This window comes from Canis lupus, chromosome 1 (assembly GCF_048164855.1).
Source record: "Canis lupus baileyi chromosome 1, mCanLup2.hap1, whole genome shotgun sequence".
Classification (NCBI taxonomy): Eukaryota; Metazoa; Chordata; class Mammalia; order Carnivora; family Canidae; genus Canis; species Canis lupus.
In genome coordinates, this window is record NC_132838.1 from 101,094,266 (window position 1) to 101,113,531 (window position 19,266).

General features: G+C 45.0%; 1 protein-coding gene across 1 annotated transcript; it reads left to right on the top strand.

Moving 5' to 3' along the window:
• Positions 1-79: 79 nt before the first annotated feature.
• On the top strand, positions 80-12,869 carry LOC140631456 (uncharacterized). The gene is given in 4 exon segments (XM_072822854.1): positions 80-480; positions 3,175-3,301; positions 8,182-10,331; positions 10,333-12,869. Coding segments are annotated over 4 exon segments (2,406 nt in total). The 5' UTR covers positions 80-447; the 3' UTR covers positions 10,429-12,869.
• The last annotated feature ends 6,397 nt before the right edge of the window (positions 12,870-19,266 follow it).

Here is a 19,266-nt window from a genome sequence, read left to right on the forward strand (position 1 = left end):
CTGGACTAGAAAGAGGGACTAAACCGCTGAGCCACCCAGGCCGCCCCTTTCTCCGCCCTTAACAGGAAGTGATGACAGTGCCTCTGGGTAGGAGCAGCACTTTCCAAAGGCCCCAGGATGCCACGTGACCTCTGCTCCAGTACTCCTGGGTGTAGGACCCCCTACGGGAGGCTGCCTGAGCTCTGGAAACCACACTACCGGGAAGAGCCTGGGCACGGTGCAGCGAGGAGCCAATGAGGGAACACAATGCCGGGTTTCTAGGCGGGCGCCATCCTAGGGGGCGGGGCTTCCGGCCTCATCTCCCTGTAAATATTTTTCCTCTGGTTGGGTATGTTTATCCCCCAGGGGTCGGGCTCAGAGTCGGGGTGACTAATCGTGAAGACGCAAAGGGACCCACTGTCCTCGCCAGGCACACGGAGGGCCGGGCCCACTCCGCCTCCGAGTCCAATGGCTGCGGCCGCGCCCAGGACCCCGGCGCAGGTAAACGCTCATCCCCCGGACCCTCCCCGCGCTCCCCGCACCCAGACCCCTAAGGCCCGAGCGCGGGGCGCCTGCTCCTGGCCTTGCGGTCCCGGCCCCGCCCCGGCGTTCCGGACAGGGAGGCGCCGGTGTGCGGGGTCCCCGCGGGTGAGCGCCTGCGGGCTGTATTGCTGGAGCGGGCAGCAGGGGAGGGGCGGGCAGGGGCTGACTGCGGGGTGGGGGTTCGTCAGCAGCGGGGAGCTGCACGGGTCCATTCTTTCTGTCAAAGCAGGTGCCGCGCGGCCAGTGAGCCTGCGCCCTCGCTGCCTGACGGGGCCGTCTGTCTTGGCGGTGCTGAGAGGGGGGCGACCCGCGTGTACATAGGCTTTATCTGGCCGCAGAGAAGGGCACGCCCCGCGGGGGTAAGCGAGGAGGAGGGACTCGCAGCAGTCGGTGGATTGTTGATGGACTCCGTGGCCAGTGGACGTGGGTGAACCGGTTGACTGGTCTATGTCTTGAGAAGGGCCGAGGCCGATTGTGGGTGTTGCAGGTGAGAAAAGGAAGGGAGGAGTCAGGGCAAACCCCAGGGCCTTCGTTACGCGAACCTTAAAAAGTGCCAGTTCCCCGCAAAAATGGATTGATGTGGGAGCGAAAGAGAACTGCGGTTTCCAATAAAGCAGCTGAGTCAAAATAGCGGGCCAGTGTGGAGAACAAGAGAGAGGTAGTCTATTTTAAGGGGAAAGGGGGGAAGTTGGGGAGGCTGTTGTAAACTACAAGTCCACTGGAGTAAGTTGGGAGTTGCGGCTTCTCATTGGCTGAGATCTTGGGTGCGGTGATCAGGAAAGCCTGTCTTTTTGGGGTCTGAGGTAGTGAAGTCGGGTCCCATATAAGGTCAATCCCATCGCTTTCTGTTGGGCCTGCAGTTGATCACATTGGTAGTGCCTGAGAGCTCCCCGAAGTGCAACCTCCCGACTCCAGTTTAGTGAGGTTTTCCGTTATGAATAGCAGCGGAAGGGATTGAAGCTCCCGTGAACCTGATGGAAGTTGGCAGTATGTTGATTATCCCTTGGGGTGTCCTAACTTGTCTTGACATGGTTAAACATCTTAGATGTCTTAGGGAAGTGTGAGTGATGGTGTGGAGTGGGCAGCTGGACAGGACATTTTGGGAAACTGGGGGGAAAGTTGCAGATTGGAGGCTTCCCAAAGTGATGGCTGTTGTGCGGAGCAGGGGGAGAATTGGGTCCCATTTAGGAAGGGCATGCAGGGACGCCTGGGTGGCTCAGGGGTTTAGCGCCTGTCTTCGGCCCAGGGTGTGATCCTGGAGTCCCGGGATGGAGTCCCACATCAGGCTCCCTGCGTGGAGTCTGCTTCTCCCTCTGCCTATGCCTCTGCCTCTGTCTCTGTCTCTGTGTCTCTCATGAATAAGTAAAGAAAATCTTTTTTTAAAAAAAGGAAGGGAATGCAGAGAATATTGGCAGTGCTATTAGTAGGTCACCGGGTCCTACTAAACTGTGCTGAAGAGTGGTTCTGTTGTTCAGCGTGAGTTTGTATAGTTGCTGGGCATTGCGAACACAGGTGAAGGTAGAGAGAATGATCTGGCAGTCAGATGGGCAAGCCTTCCACGGGATGATGGATGGAACAAGAGATAGCAGAGGACAACTGGGAGTTTTGTTTTTTTTGTTTTTGTGTTTGTCTGTCTGATTTAAGGCGGCCCCATGCCCTTGTGGAGCCCAAAATGAGACTTGACCTCTGGACTCTGAGATCAAGAGTCAAATGCTGAACCTACGAGTGTTTGGGAAACAGGGGCTACTATCTTACCAGTTTTGTAGGGCTTCACCAGAATTTTGGGATCAGCTTTTACCATATTTGGGGTCTTTCAAAGTCTTGCTGCTGGATAAGGTCTGGGCAGATGTGATCATTGCTGCTTCACTGTGCCTGGCAGGGAGACCTTTAGTGCTGGGGTCTTCACAACGGTTCAGTGGACAGTGCTGGGTTCTGATGGTTGAGGGACAGCATGGGCAGCACAGAAGTAGAAGAGGGTCTGTGAGTATCCTAAGTTGACATGTGCTTGTGAGTGCCTGTCATTGAAGGGAGGATTACAGGCAGGTTGAGGAGGGCTTCTCAGCAGCATCTGAGGCTTTCCCTCAGTTGGGATCCATGAGAGTCCTGGGGTGGTAGTGGAGCCATCAAACATCCTTTGGATGACCTGTGACGAGTACAAGAGTGAGTGGTGGGAGAATCGTGTGGTGTGGGGGCAGGAAGGCGTGGGCGTTCATCTGTGGGGTCTGAAGACAGGAGAGAGGTACAGTCTACAGAATCATGTGCACATGGATAGGAAGTGTGAGCCAAGGACCTCAGGGTCCTGATATTGAGGACTCTCTGGTAAAGCAGGGCCCATACCTGGCTGTCTCAGGGCATAATCTTGGAGAGCCTGCATTGGGAATATCGTGACAGGAGGATGGGACCTTGCAGGCCACGCCCAGAGCTTAGATTGCACCTACGTGTCCCGTGTCTGTTACTACTGAGGACTGAACAGTGATTGACGGGAAGGCGAGAGGAGTGCAGCATTAGCGGCACCAGGACCTGGCATTTATCTTACAGTGGGGAGCTGAGGTGGCAGGGGAGACTGGGGTGCTGTGGGGGGGTGGGGGTTGGGTTGTGGGTTTTCAGAGAGAGAGAGAATTTTCATGGTTCCATCTGTCGCTCTCCTGACAGGGTGGCGTGACCTTTGAGGACATTGCCGTGTACTTCTCCTGGAAGGAGTGGAGACTTCTGGATGAGGCTCAGAGACGGCTGTACCACCATGTGATGCTGGAGAACTTTACACTTATATCCTCACTGGGTAAGGCCTTCACCGTCCTCATTCACCTGGAGTAGTAGACTCTGTATTCCACATCCCCCTCCTCTCTTTTCCAGGGGATGGTTTGTCCTTCTCATGTGTGGCCTGTGGGCACTGCTTGCTTCCCCAGCTTTCTGGGTAGTTGCTTTTGTGGCTAGCTCTGAGTTGTTGGTGTGCCCTTTCCTCTGCCCTGCAGTCCCCGTACCCTGTGTACTGAACCCTGAGGGTGACATTGGAGGTCAGTAGTCCTGCAGTGAGGCTGATGGATTGCACCTGGCTTGTCCTCTGCCCAGCTGGGTACATGTGTTCAGATCCGTGCCATTTCTGTGGCCCGGCTTTTGATGCCTTGTTTTAGGTGACATTTCCTTGTGCCTGCCTGTGCCTGAAACTGCGGGCATTGGCATGTTTACTTCTTAAGTGGACCATGGGCTACTTCTCAAGAGCGTCCTCTATGGTTCTTTCTGTAGTGTTTACATCTCTTCTTCCATCTGGTCGCCTTCCTTCAACTTTTGAGAAATGATTGACAAATAAAATTATATTATTGAAAGTATATTATATGATGATTTGGGATGCCTGGGTGGCTCAGCAGTTGGGCGTCTGCCGGGTGTGATCTCCGTTCAGGGATCATGTCCCGCACTGGGCTCCCTGTGGGGAGCCTGCTTCTCCCTCTGCCTGTGTCTCTGCCTCTCTCTGTGTCTCTTATGAATAAATAAATAAAATCTTTAAAAATAAATGAGGTGTATTATATGATGATTTATTATAGAATATGAAACTATTACCTAAATTAAGGCAATCAACACACTGATCACTTGATATAACTTTTTTTGGCAGCCCGGGTGGTTCAGTGGTTTAGTGCTGCCTTCAGCCAAAGGCGTGATTCTGGAGACCTGGGATCAAGTCCCACATCAGGCTCTCTGCATGGAGCCTGCTTCTCCCATGCCTGTGTCTCTGTCTCTGTGTGTGTGTGTGTGTCTCTCATGAATAAATAAATAAATCTTAAAAAAAATTTACCTTTTTTAGTATTGTTGAGAAAGCTTAATATCTACTCACTTACCAAATTTCAGGTGTACAATACAGTATTAACAACTGTATTCAAGGCAGCCCTGGTGGCTCAGCAGTTTAGCGCCGCCTTCAGCCTAGGGCGTGATCCTGGATACCTGGGATGAGTCCCACAGTTGGGCTCTCCGCAGGGGGCCTGCTTCTTCCTCTGCCTGTGTCTCTGTGCCTCTTTCTCTCTCTCTCTCTCTCTCATGAATAAATAAATAAAATCTTAAACAGACAAAGAAAAGAACTGTATTCAAACTGCTGTACATTCGGTCCTTAGAACTTACTCATGTTTTAATTGAAAGCGTGTATCCCTGACCACCATCTCCCCATTTCCACCAGTCCTAGCTTCTGGCATCCTGTTTTCTTTTTTTGTGAGTTTGGGTATGTTTGTTTTTTCAAGAGTATCCTTATATGTAATACTGTGCAATACTTGTCTTTTACTGTGTGGTTTATTTGACTTAGCATAGTATTTTTCAGGTTCATCCATGTTGTGGCAAGTGGAAATTTTGCTTTCTTTTTTATGACTGAATATTCCTGTGTATGTGTGTATACTAAATGTTCTTTGTCACTTTAAACACACAGGCACAGTTAATGATATTTCCACATATTGGTTATTGTGAATAATACTGCAGTGGGTATGTGTGTGGAGATACTGATTTTCTTTGGCATACATATCTAGAAATGACAATGGTGGACCATGTGGTAGTTTTTTGCTTTTTTTTTTTTTTTTTTTTTTAATTTAAACTTAGTTAACATGTAGTATAGTAATAGTTTTTGGAGTAGAATTCCATGATTTGTCACTTACATGCAATTCCCAGTGCTCATCACAAGTGCCCTCTTTAATATTCATCACTTATCTGGCCCATCCCCACCCTCTTCCCTCCATCAACTCTTAGTTTGTTCTGTATCCTTTTTCTTTTTCTTTTCTTTTTTTTTTTTTTTAAGATTTATTTATTCATGAGAGACACAGAGGGGGGGTGGGCAGAGACACAGGTAGAGGGGAGTAGCAGGCTCCCCAAAGGGAGCCCAATGCAGGACTCAATCCTGGATCCCAGGATCACGCTGTGAGCCAAAGGCAGACGCTCAACCACTCAACCACCCAGGCGTCCCTTTTTTTTTTTTCTTTCTCCTTTTTCTACTCCCCCTTCTCATTTGTTCATTTGTTTTCTTAAATTGCAGATATGAGTGAGATCATATGATATTGTCTTTCTTTGATTGACTTATTTCACTTAGCCTAATAACCTCTAGTTTCATCCATGTCATTACAAATGGCAAGATTTCATTCTTTTTGAAGGCTGAGTAATACTCCATTGTATAAATATACCACATCTTCTTTATCCATTCATTAGTCAGTGGACATATGGTTCTCTTCTTGTCGATAATGCTGCTGTACACATCGGGGTGTATATACGCCTTCTTATCTGTGTTTTTGTATCCTTTGGATAAATATAATTGTTGGTTTGTAGGGTAGTTCTGTTAACTTTTTGAGCAACCTCCATAATGTTCTCCAGAGTGGCTGTACCAGTTTGCATTTCTCATTAACAGTCCAAAAGTGTTCCCCTTTTTCCACATCCTCACCAACGCTTGTTTCCTGTGTTGTTAATTTTAACCATTCTCACAGGTGTGAGATGATATCTCATCATGGTTTTGATTTGTAGTTCCCTGATAGGAATAGTGTTAAGCATCTTTTCATACATCTGTTAGCCATCTATCTGGATGTCTTCTTTGGAAAAATGTCTATTCGTGTCTTCTGCCCATTTCTTAACTGGATTATTTGTTTTGTGATGTTGAGTTTGTTAAGTTCTTTATAGATTTTGGATAGTAAGCCTTTATCGTATATGTTGTTTGCAAATATCTTCATCCATTCTGTAGCCTGCCTTTTAGTTTTGTTGATTGTTTCCTTTGCTATGCAGAACCTTTTATCTGGATGAAGTCTCAATAGTTCATTTTTGCTTTTGCTTCCCTCATTTCTGGCAACGTGTCTGATAAGTTGCTATGGCTGCGGTCAAAGAGGTTTCTGTCTATGTTCTCTAGGATTTTGATGGTTTCTTGTTTCACATTTAGATCTTTCATCTGTTTTTTAATTTTTTTTTCATGTATGGTATAAAATAATGGTCCAGTTTCATTCTTTTCCATGTTGCTATCCAGTTTTCCCAGCACCATTTGTTGAAGAAACTGTCTTTTTTTCCCTTTGAATAATATTTCCTTTTTTGTGGAAGATTAGTTGACTATAGAGTTGAGGGTCCCTTTCTGGGCTCTCTTTTCTGTTCCATTGATCTATCTATCTGTTTTTGTGCCAGTACCATACTATGTTAATCACTACAGCTTTGTAATAAAACTTGAAATCCGGAATTGTGATGCTTCCAGTTTTTTCTTTTTTCTTTTTTTTTTTTTTAAAGATTTTATTTATTTATTTATGAGAGACACAGAGAAAAAGCAGAGACACAGGCAGAGGGAGAAGCCAACTTCCTGCAGGCACCCCAATGTGGGGCTCAATCCCAGACCTGGGATCCAGGATCATGCCCTGAGCTGAAGGCAAACGCTCACTCATCCTCTGAGCCACCCACGCACCCCTCCAGTTTTGTTTTTTCTTTTCGGAATTGCTTTGGCTATTCAGGGAATTTTGTGGTTCCATACAAATTTTTAGGATTGTTTGTTCTCGCTGTGTGACACATGCTGGTGGTATTTTGATAAGGATTGCATTAATTTTAATTTTTTAAAAGATTTTATTTTTTTTATTTATTGGAGAGAGACAGAGAGGCAGAGACACAGGCAGAGGGAGAAGCAGGCTTCATGCCAGGAGGCCGATATGGGACTCGATCCCAGGACTCCAGGATCAGGCCTTGGGCCAAAGGCAGGCGCCAAACCACTGAGCCACCCAGGGATCCCTCCTACAGTATTTTTCTTTTCTGTTTTCTTTTTTCTTTTCAGTAGGCTCCACACTCAGCATGGAGCCAAACACAGGGCTTAAACTCACGACCCTGAGATCAAGACCTGAGCTGCAATCAAAGATCAGATGCCCAACTGACTGAGTCACCCAGGGGCCCCGTCCTACAGTATTTCTATCTTCCTGGTACCATGTAGTTCCTCAGCTAGGGCTTCCAGGGAGGAGTCCTTCATGTATCAGAGTATGCTGCAGACATGACCAGGTGGGCTCATAGAGGGCCTGTTTCTGGCGAATCACAGCTGGGAAAGCCGGTGATATTAGGCCTCTGTTCATATCATACTGGGTACCTTTGTTTGTTCAACCAGAGTTTGCTGTAGTTGGCAATGGCCACACCCCATTTCTGGCTTTCTTTCTTCTCTGTTGGCAGTTTGTGGACTTCTGGGTTCTGTTTCTTTGGTGATGCCTTGACTTCCAGCGCAGGGGTAATCGGTGCTCCTCAGGCCTCCATCTCACCCCTTTCTCTCACTGCTCTTTCTGTGTAGTCCAACATTCACACTTGCCCAGTTTGCCATGAGATGTTAACAAATCCCTGAACTGACCTTGAACAGTAGCAAATTTCTTGTGATTGGATTTTCCAAAGCCTTCTACTCAGCCAAATATCTGCAGCAAAAATGGGCCTACACGAAGCTGTGGGCAGAGAACAAGTTGTAGACCCTGGCTCTCTTCCTGGTGTCATACCTTAGTTTTGTATTCTTCTAGTGAGCTCTCCATGATACTTTGATCTTAAGGGCCCAGTAACACACAGCAGTCACTCCTTCAACTGAATTCCATCTCCAGTGTCTAGAAAACCATGCCATACGTTTATGCTCAGGTAAGACTGGCATGTATGTGATTGGCTTACCCATCACTATAGTCAACACATATTTCACCAGCATTTCTTTGTGTTCAGGTTGCTGCTGTGGAGCAGAGGCTGTGGAGGCACCCATTGAACAGAGTGCTTCTGGAGGTGTGTCACAGACCAGGACGCCCAGGATAGCTCTGACTTCCCGGATGACCCACCCCTGTGAGATGTGTAGTCTTGTCTTGAGAGACATTTTCCACTTGGCTGAGGAGCAAGGAAAAGAAAACAGCCAAAAACTGTTAAGGTGTGGGGCATGTGGGAAACGATTTTATTTTAGTATACGGTTTAAACAGCAGCAGGAGCAGCACGTGGCTGAAAAACCATTCAGAAACCGTGTAGACAGGGCCTCTGTTGTGAAGAGCTGGGGACTCCACAATTCTGGAAAGTCCTTTACCTGTGGGGAAGTTCAGAAAGATTTTCTGTCTGGCTCGGGGCATCTGCAGCAAGAGGCCACTGAGAGTAGGGAGAAGCCAAACACAATCATCCAGTGCAGAGCAACTTTACAAAGCAGAAAAAGTCATTATCCTTGGGGAGAATGCAAGAATGCCTTTGGTCCCCAACATTCACATATTCAGGACCAGGGTGTTCACCTTGGAAGACAGTGCTTTATGTGCAGTGACTGTGGGAAGTCTTTTAGCACTCATACTGCTCTCCATTATCACCAGAGAGTTCACACTGGAGAGAGGCCTTATGAGTGCAGTGAGTGTGGCAAGTCCTTTACCCGAAGACATAGCCTCAATGTGCACCTAAAGGTTCACTCAGGTGAAAGGCCTTATAAGTGTAATGAATGTGGGAAATCTTTTATTTGTAGGTATGAACTCCAGTATCATCATAGAAGTCATTCTGGAGAAAAACCTTATGAGTGTAGTGAATGTGGAAAATCTTTTACCTCTAGCTCTGCCCTCAGTTATCATCAGAGATCTCACAGAGGAGAAAGACCTTATGAGTGCAATGAATGTGGGAAGTCTTTTACTTCTGGGTCTTCCCTCAGGTACCATCAGAGAGGTCACACGGGAGAAAGGCCTTATGAGTGCAGTGAATGTGGGAAATCCTTTAGACAAAAATATTCCCTCTCAATACACCAGAAAATTCATAGTAGAGGAAGCCCTTATAAATGCAACAAATGTGGGAAATCTTTTTCTTGTAGTTCCAGTTTCCATTATCATCAGAGAATTCACACAGGAGAAAGGCCTTATGAGTGCAGTGAGTGTGGAAAATCTTTTATCAGTAGCACTGCCCTCCATTATCATCAGAGAATTCACACTGGAGAAAGGCCTCATGAGTGCAGTGACTGTGGGAAATCTTTCAGCACTCATAGTGCTCTTCGATATCATCGCAGAGTTCACACTGGAGAGAGGCCTCATGAGTGCAGTGAATGTGGCAAGTCCTTTACCCGAAGAAATAGCCTCAATATGCACCTCAAAGTTCATTCAAGTGAAAGATTTTATGAGTGTAATGAATGTGGGAAATCTTTTATTTGTAGGTATGAACTCCAGTATCATAACAGAGTTCATTCTGGAGAAAAACCTTTTGAGTGCAATGAATGTGGAAAATCTTTTACCTCTAGCTCTGCCCTCACTTATCATCAGAGATCTCACAGAGGAGAAAGGCCTTATGAGTGTAGTGAATGTGGGAAATCTTTTACTTCTGGGTCTTCCCTCAGGTATCATCAGAGAGGTCACACAGGAGAAAGGCCTTATCAGTGCAGTGAATGTGGGAAATCCTTTAGGCAAAAACATTCCCTCTCAATACATCAGAGAATTCATAATGGTGGAAGCCCTTACCAATGCGACAAATGTGGGAAATCTTTTACTTTTAGTTCCAGCTTCTATTATCATCAGAGAATTCACACAGGAGAAAGGCCTTATGAGTGCAATGAGTGTGGAAAATCTTTTATCAGTAGCACTGCCCTCCATTATCATCACAGAGTTCATACTGGAGAAAGGCCTCATGAGTGCAGTGAATGTGGGAAGTCCTTTATCCAAACATCTTCCCTCTCAGTACACCAGAGACTTCATAAGAGAGAAAGGCCTTACGAATGCAGTGAATGTGGTAAATCCTTTACCTATAGTTCCAGTTTCCATTATCATCAAAAAGTTCACACTGGAGAAAGGCCACATGAGTGCAGTGAATGTGGGAAGTCCTTTATCACTCGTACTGCTCTCTGTTACCATCACAGGGTTCACACTGGAGAACGGCCTTATGAGTGCAGTGAATGTGGGAAATCGTTTAGAGGAAAATCTAACCTCTCTCAACATTGGAAAGTTCACACTAGAGAAAGGCATAATTGTATAATGAATATGCAATTTCCTTATTCAGTGTAATGACACTGGTGAAACTCTGAGGAGGCATTTGCCTGATTTGAATCTTTTACAGTTGGATATTCCTTACAATTTCAGTTATGTTGGAAGTATATGTGGCTAAGTTGCATTTTCTAACTTGTCCAGAGATCCCTCTAAATTTATGTAACTGACAGTTCAGTGACTATTTCACCTCTGCCAGCTGGTAGGTCCACACAGTGCGCATCTGTCCTCACCCCAGTGTACTCCTTGTACTCAGGCTGACCTCTGTTCTTATGAATTACAGCAGATTAGCAGTAACCTAAGGTCTTAGGGGTCAGCTTTCCTTCTTCCTTGAATACCTTCAAGGCATGGACCTAAATCAGTGATGATCCAGAGAATATCATGAGTTTGGCTGGCAGTTTACAGAGAATGACTACGTTTTTCAGGGATATCTTGGTCTTATGTGATACTTGTGATGAGTTTTTCCAGGTCACAGACCGGAGAACTATCTGCTGCACGTTGATTTGGCCGACATGGTAATCAAGGCCTTACTGTTTAAGTCCTTTTTGATTTTGAATGTTCTACTTACTGTACAGGCTAATTTATAAAGAGACGTGGGCTCATCAGTCATCAAAGGCTCAACTTTTTAGGAATCTCCAATTATCTGTGCCTGTCGAGGGAGAGGAGGAAGGCAGAAAACAGCTTGCCAGGTTTTTTTGTTTGTTTGTTTGTTTTGCTTTGTTTTTTGTTTTTTTAAGTAAACTTTGTGTCCAACTTGGGACTCAAACTCAAAACTTCATGAATCACAGGCTCAGGCAGCCTGGGTGGTTCAGCGGTTTAGTGCTTGCCTTTGGCCCAGGGCATGATCCTGAAGTCCTGGGATCGAGTCCCACGTTGGGCTCCCTGCATGGAGCCTGCTTCTCCCTCTGCCTTGTGTCTCTGCCTCTTTCTCTCTGGATCTCTCATGAATAAATAAATAAAATATTAAAAAAAAAAAAAAAAAGAATCACAGGCTCTACTGACTGAGCCAGCCAGGTGTTTCAGTAAGCAGCCTGCCAGTTTTGACTAAATTTGCATTGCTGCCCCACAGCCTCCTATGCAGGGCTTTCTGGTTTTCATTTGAGGCCTGGATACCATGTGATTTTAGGATCCTCAGTGATGACCCCAAGGAGGGGGCAGGTGTGAGACCCTCAGATGCTTCTGCAAGCAGCATGAATTTTTCCCCGTACTCAAAAGAGATCTCACAGGGGATGTCAGCACCATTGAGGTGGTATCTTCCCATGTCTACAAACAGCTCTGTGCTCTGATGTCCACAGTTCACTAGGCTAGGGTCACTGGTTCTAAGACCACAGGGGGCAGGGGGAAACTGTAACTGGTACAGAAACACTGGCTTAATAGGAAATGGAGGAGACTGCAGCCAACTGGATGCAGTGTGCCTCTTCTAAAAGTGCATCCGGACAAGTTTCTGTGACAGTGACTCTGCAGGATTAGTGTGTGCACAAATCTTAGGAGGTACAGGTGTGCCTTTCTTATGTAGCTGAAGTCATTGTCAGATAAAATAATTGAAAGCTATTGATTCCTTTACCCCCCTCATTGTTTACCACTTCAAAGCCATTACTGCACAGAGAGGAAAACAAGATATTAAAGGGGGTGGAGGGGGCGCCTGGGTGACTCAGTGGTTCAGGGTATGATCCTGGAGACCCAGGATCGAGTCCCCACATCGGGCTCCCTGCATGGAGCCTGTTTCCCCCTTTGCCTCTCAGTCTCTGTGTGTCTCATGAATAAATAAAATCTTTAAAAATAAATAAATAAAAATAAAAGGGGTGGAGGAATCTGTAGTTTTTTGATGTGGCTCTTAAGACCCAGGCACTGTTCCTGTTGGCTCTGGTGGAAATGTCCTTCACTGCTCCCGGTATTTGCAGACACCGAGGTAAGACTGACGCCTAGAGGACATGGGAACAGGTGGGACTGTCAGTATAGGGTTGCCAAACATATTTTTGAGCCAATTTTTAAAACTATAAAGGTTTAATTTACAGATGCTAATAAACTGCGTGTTTAAAAATGTACAATTTGATAAGTTTTGACAAGCATATGAATCTCTGAAAACCATCATAACCTTGATAATGACTATATATGTCATGTTATATTTACCTCCTGCCCTATTACAATCTCTCCTTACGCTACCCACCTCTTGGTAACCATTGTACTTTGTTTTGCAATGGAAGCCATCACATTTTTTATTTATGTGTTTGGAATCAAACTGTTTACTCTTTTTTTTTTCCTGATTTCCTTTGTGTTTTATAATTACTTTGACTTTCATCAATGATATTATGAGTAGCTCACTTTTCTAACATTCTTATGTTTGGGTATGCTGCTGTTACTTTATTCATCCTTTTTATGGGCTTTTAGGTTATTTCTAGATTTGCCTATTGAAAATAAAGCACTCAACAAACATTTGTGTCAGTACTTTCATACAGACATGCTGTTTTTATTTTTGTCAGTAATGTTCAATATCTGAGTCACGTGGTAGATGAATACTAACTTTTGAAGAAACTGCTATACTGTGATCAAAATGATTGTTTGCCAAAACAAAAAACAAACAAACAAAAAAAAAAAAACGATTGTTTGCTTTTGCATTCACATCAACAGTGGATGGAAGTCCGTATCTTCTACATACCTGCCAACACTTGATATGACCATTCTTTAATTTCAGCTCATGTAATAAGTGTGAAGTATAATCTCAGTGTAGTTTTATTTTTTTAAAGATTTTTATTTATTTATTCATGAGAGAGAGAGGCAGAGACATAGGCAGAGGGAGAAGCAGGCTCCCTGCAGGGAGCCCCATGTAGGACTTGATCCTGGACCCCAGGATCATTCCCTGAGCTGAAGGCAGACTTTCAACTGCTTAACCACCCAGGTGTCCCCTTAGTGTAGTTTTTATTGCATTTCCTGAAGGATTCATGATTTTGAGCATCTTTTGTTTTACTTGCCAATTATAAATCTTATGTATTTCTTTTCCATTAACATCAGTTGCCTGGGATCCCTGGGTGGCGCAGCGGTTTGGCGCCTGCCTTTGGCCCAGGGCGCGATCCTGGAGACCCAGGATCGAATCCCATGTCAGGCTCCCGGTGCATGGAGCCTGCTTCTCCCTCTGCCTATGTCTCTGCCTCTCTCTCTCTCTCTGTATGACTATCATAAATAAAATAAAATAAATAAATAAAAAAAACAAAAAAACATCAGTTGCCTATTTTCTTGTATGTGAGTTACAGCAATTTTCCTTTTCATTTACAAATAAGACACTGAAGCAACAAAGGCATGTTTAAAAGAAAACCCCAAGCCCTGAATACAGTTGCTTTGCTACCACTACATCACCAAACCTGGGCTTAATAGCTAACCTATTGTAGATTAGTAGTTTTAGTTTTAAGTTGTATGTTGTAGTTTTAACTTTTCCTCAATCAGCCCAAAGTTTCCTGGTTACAGTAGTGATGTAATCCACCTAATAAGTCCCCATTGTCCCCCCAAATGGGGATGACTTTGCCCAAATAATCCTTTTTTTAAAATATTTTATTTATTCATTCACGAGAAGCACACAGAGAGGGGCAGAGACATAGGCAGAGAGAGAAAGAGAGAAGCAGGCTCCATGCAGGGAGCCTGATGTGGGACTTGATCCCTGGACTCCAGGATCACACCCTGGGCTGAAGGCAGGCGCTCAACCGCTGAGCCACCCAGGTGTCCCTCCTTTTTTGTTTTTATGACGTCCTTGTCCTGCCTTTAAAACCTTTCTGCCCCATTGGAGCTCCCTTAATATTTGCAAGATGGGATGCTGTTCAATTTATAAATTGTTCAATAGAGATAATTTGATCTTCAAATTTACTCAGTTGAATATTGTTTTTTTTTAGCAGAAACACTATATATGTTTAAATTTAGCGTGCATTCTTACCATCATGTTAGCACTTTCATAAATGCAGGCATGCAGAAATATAAAAATCCATCCCTGATGTAGTGTTTGCCTCTTTACAAAGTTAAATTCTCCCATTATGATTGCGGGATACTCTGAGAAAGCACTGAAAAGCTGTACTTGGGTGTTTGGTGGAAAACTAAACTTTGGCATCTGCAGGAGATTTTACAAGCCCAGGCAGACAGCAGATTTGGGGGCTGAGAACTGGCTGGAGGTGTGCAGGAGTCTCACAGGCAGGAGACATTTATCCTGACCGGCCGGAGGGGAGAGACTCCCTGAACACCCTGAGGGGTGAGTGTAAGTCAGGCTGGTCTCACATTGGTAAAGACAAGGTTGGCACGCACACCCGGCAGAGTTGCTTCCTCCCATCCTACGCGGTATATGGGAAGAACGTCTCACCGTGGAGTGCCAGCCTCCAAGTGATTTAATTCCTTCTCTTTCTGTAACAATTAACTGCTGATCACCCAAAGGATCGTCATTCCGTGTCTCCGATCTGGGCTTTGTTTCCAGACAGCTAGCTCAGGGGAAGTTGGATGGGACCAGGAGGGGACGGGCGCTGGAGTCATATCCGGCCTCCCCTTGACCTGGAAGTACTTGGAGCCTGGGGCAGCGGGGACTCTATCAGAAAAGACAGGGATTCCCCTGAGTGGTATTTCACCCGAAACATCCGGTCAGTGCCAGCCTCCCTCTCTACCGGAAGGATGGGAGTCCAGGTGGTGTAGGGCCTCTACCAGAACGAAGAGGGTCCCTAGTTCAGGCATGTGGGAAGCTGTGGAGTCCTTTTTTTCCCTCCTGGACATGCAGGATCATGGTGCCATCTCGCAAAATCAGCCAGGAAGGGGCCTGCAGAAGGGCCTGGTGCCTGGTAGGACGGCAGGGGTGGCACAGGAAGAGAGGAGACACCTGGCAGTTGTTGGAAGGACCCTCTGGGTTGAGTACCCGTACTTTGCTGGAGCCGATATTCCCATCAGTCCTTAAGGTGGTGCCTGCCCACAGCTTTGGCCATTCTTGCTCCCCAGGGACACAGCACAGTCCACAGATGTGTCCTCCATTCCTCCCACAGGCATCATCATGACTGCTCTGGCTCCTCTTGGCGGTGATGGAGTGTAGACATCTGGACTAAACTCAGTGGATTATGTTGTCCATGATTATTTTAATGGAAAAAAGCCTCAGGCCCAAGATGATCAAGAAATTATGACCTTGTTGTACTGTCCCAGCACAGGGGTGTGAGAGCACCTAACCTGGGGTTCCTAAACAGTCTAGATTTGGCCACTCCCCAATTACAAAATCCAAAGGCAGAGAAATGTGTGGTGGTTAAAGAAGAAAGGACCTCAGCGAGGACAACGCAGGGAAGACAGTGGAATAACCTCTCAAAAATTGTCTCCAAAGTGCTCAAAACGCTTCCGGGTTTGTAGAAGGAAAATGTGGGGCAAAGGTGAGTAGGGACTTGCTGGTAGGCAGTAAAAGTCAAATAGGTCATTGTCCTGGAGTCAATCATGGGTGGGGTCTTGCATGTTCAGGGTAATCCTTAGTGCTTAAGGTGTAGTTTGGGTTCCCATCAGAGGATGCTTTGCCATCAGGGTCTTCCATCTGAGTCGAGACAAGCTGGAAAGAAGAACCTAGCTAGAAAGTTTGAGGTCAAATGGGGGCAGCCAAGGTCCTCTTTTGGTACTAAGAGAAACAGTATGTGTGAAGCCACTTTGGGCCCTCAACCAACCTAGTAATCCTAAGGTTTAACAAGAACACTTAGCCCACATGATTGATTAACATTTCTCTGATCATCTATAGATCATGCATTCTCTCCTAGAAAGAGTGAGCACTTCTGCATGCCACAAAGCGAAACAGACCCTCTTGCACAACCCCTAGGCACTAAGGAACCAGACCCCCTTGTACCACCTACCAGCACTGTGATAACATCTATAGCTAGCAGCACCAAGTGTGCATATAGTCAAGAAATGTCACAGACCAATGTAGTCCCTTTACTGGTTCACTGTCCTAACATTAACAATCTGTAGGCAAGACAGAAACCTCAGAATTGGCATTTTTACTAGAATCCACCTTCTCCCTAGGTGGCCAGTCTCCTGATAAAGATCATGTTCTGTTCCAATCAACACCTGCCTCGTTAGTATTGACTTCTGGGAGTTCTAGGTAGCCAGAACTGGGTTTTGGAAACAGAGGAGGGTATTTGAACACAGAGGCACACACACAGAGCAACCCATCCATGTGAAGAAGCAATTCTAGGGATACCTGAGTGGCTCAGTGGTTGAGTGTTGGCCTTTGACTCAGGGTGTGGTCCTGGGATTCCGGGATCAGTCCCATATTGGGCTCCCCTTGAGGAACCTGCTTCTCCCTCTGCCTATGTCTCTGCCTCTCTGTCTCTCATGAATAAATAAAATATTTTTTACAAAAAGAAAAAGCATACCAACTGCAAACATTGTTTTTCTGCATCAGGTAGAGTGGTTAGAAGCTTTTCACTCTTTTTGTTTTAAATATTTTAAATATTAAATATTTAAATATATTAAATATCAAATATTTTAAATATTAAATATTTAAATATATTAAATATCAAATATTTTAAATATTTAAATATTTTAAATATTAAATATTTAAATATTTTAAATATTTAAATATTTTAAATATTTTAAATATTAAATAATTTAAATTTAAATAGCAGTTTCTCAGAAACCAATATGTACTCAATGCATATTTGTTAGAACAATGAATAAACAACATTTCAATTTTACTTGCATTTTTATTCCAAGCATCTTACATTGCTTCCTTAACTCTCCCTCCAAAGTGGTGTGAAAATTAGTAAAGAAAACCATATTTAAAATGGAGCTCTAGGGGATCCCTGGGTGGCGCAGCGGTTTGGCGCCTGCCTTTGGCCCAGGGCGTGATCCTGGAGACCCGGGATCGAATCCCACATCGGGCTCCCTGCATGGAGCCTGCTTCTCCCTCTGCCTGTGTCTCTGCCTCTCTCTCTCTCTCTGTGAGACTATCATAAATAAATAAAAATTAAAATAAAATAAAATAAATAAAATGGAGCTCTAGGGATGCCTGGGTGGCTCAGCAGTAAGCATCTGCCTTTGGCTCAGGGCATGATCCTGGGGTCCCAGGATCGAGTCCCGCATCAGCCTTCCTGCATGGAGCCTGCTTCTCCTTCTGCCTATGTGTCTGCCTCTCTCTCTCTCTCTGTGTCTCTGATGAATAAATAAAATCTTTAAAAATAAATATATAAATAAAATGGAGTTCTAATAGAGTGCCTGGGTGGCTCAGTCCTTGAAGCATTCAGCTTTTGATTTTGGCTCAAGTCATGATCTCAGGATTATGAAAGTTAGCCCCACATTGGGCTCTACCCTCAGCAGGGAGTTTGCTTGAGAGCCTCTCTGTCCCTCCCCCACTCATTCTCTCTCTCTTTCTCTCTCTCTCTCTTTCAAATAAATAGAATCTATTAAATGAAATGGAGGATTCACACAGGGAGGAATAGATAATCAGCAGGGAAAATGATTATTATTTTTATTTTGAAGAGGGAGGATGCTTTCTCTATAAATTTAATCTCCTGTTTTGAAAAAAAGGATGATCTCTACTTGCCCCAGGAACCACACACTAACCAGGACATGCAGCCAATGAAAAACTGTCACAACTGGAAACTTTTTCTTCGATGAACTTTTACTGATAGCAAACCTCCCACTTTCTTATTAAACCCTAATAAAATCTGACTTTAGCTTCTAACTCTTCAGTCTTGATTGTGGTTTGTCGTGGTTGCTAATCCCCATTTGAAATTCCTCTATTAGTCCTGAATAAACTCAGTTTTCTAGTAAAATAACTGGTTATTTACTCATAGAGATGACAGTAGCATTGCTCAATGTTTTCAACAATGAGAAAGTCACATTTTAGAGATAAAAGCCTTACCATAGTGACCAAGCACATTGGTCCACCACAGTCACATGCTCCATTTGATTCTAACTTTTCTCAGACATCATAGGCTTCTTCTAAAAGCTCTCTAAGGGGGCACCCCTGGTGGCTCAATGGTTTAGCACTGCCTTCAGCCCAGAGCCTGATCCTAGAGACCTGGGATTGAGTCCTATGTCAGGCTCCCTGCATGGAGCCTGCTTCTCCCTCTGCCTGCGTCTCTGCCTCTGTGTGTGTGTGTGTGTGTGTGTGTGTGTGTGTGGCTCATGAACAGCTTCTGTCTTCAGGTCGGGGTGTGATCCTGGAGGCCTGGGATCGAGTCCCACATCAGGCTCCCTGAATGGAGCTTGCTTCTCTCTCTGCCTGTCTCTGCATCTCTCTTTCCCCGAGTCTCTCATGAATAAATAAATGAAATATTTAAAAAATATAAAATTCTCTGAGGTCATAACTGTTTTTTTTTTCAGCTCTTATTGATGTGTAGGGAGATAGAATGTGGATTTCCTCATAGCTATTTCTGCCACTATCTTTAAATAGCTCCATAACCCTTATGAACTACTTTCTGAAATGTGCATTTCATGGCTGTTTTTCTGTGATAACTTTAATTCCTAAAGCAGGGATCCCTGGGTGGCGCAGCGGTTTGGCGCCTGCCTTTGGCCCAGGGCGCGATCCTGGAGACGCGGGATCGAGTCCCACATCGGGCTCCCGGTGCATGGAGCCTGCTTCTCCCTCTGCCTGTGTCTCTGCCTCTCTCTCTCTCTGTAACTATCATAAATAAATAAAAATTTAAAAAAATTAAAAAAAAAATCCTAAAGCAACACAATTGCCAGTGCCTGAGGAAAGAAGAATCACTTCCCAGTAAGGATATGAGATCACTGAATTCAGATAACCCTTTGTTTCAGGGTTCAGATACTACCTTTGCACACTCACTGCAACTGAAAATGGCAATATGTGTTTGATTTGAAAAATAGCATCAGTTAAGTT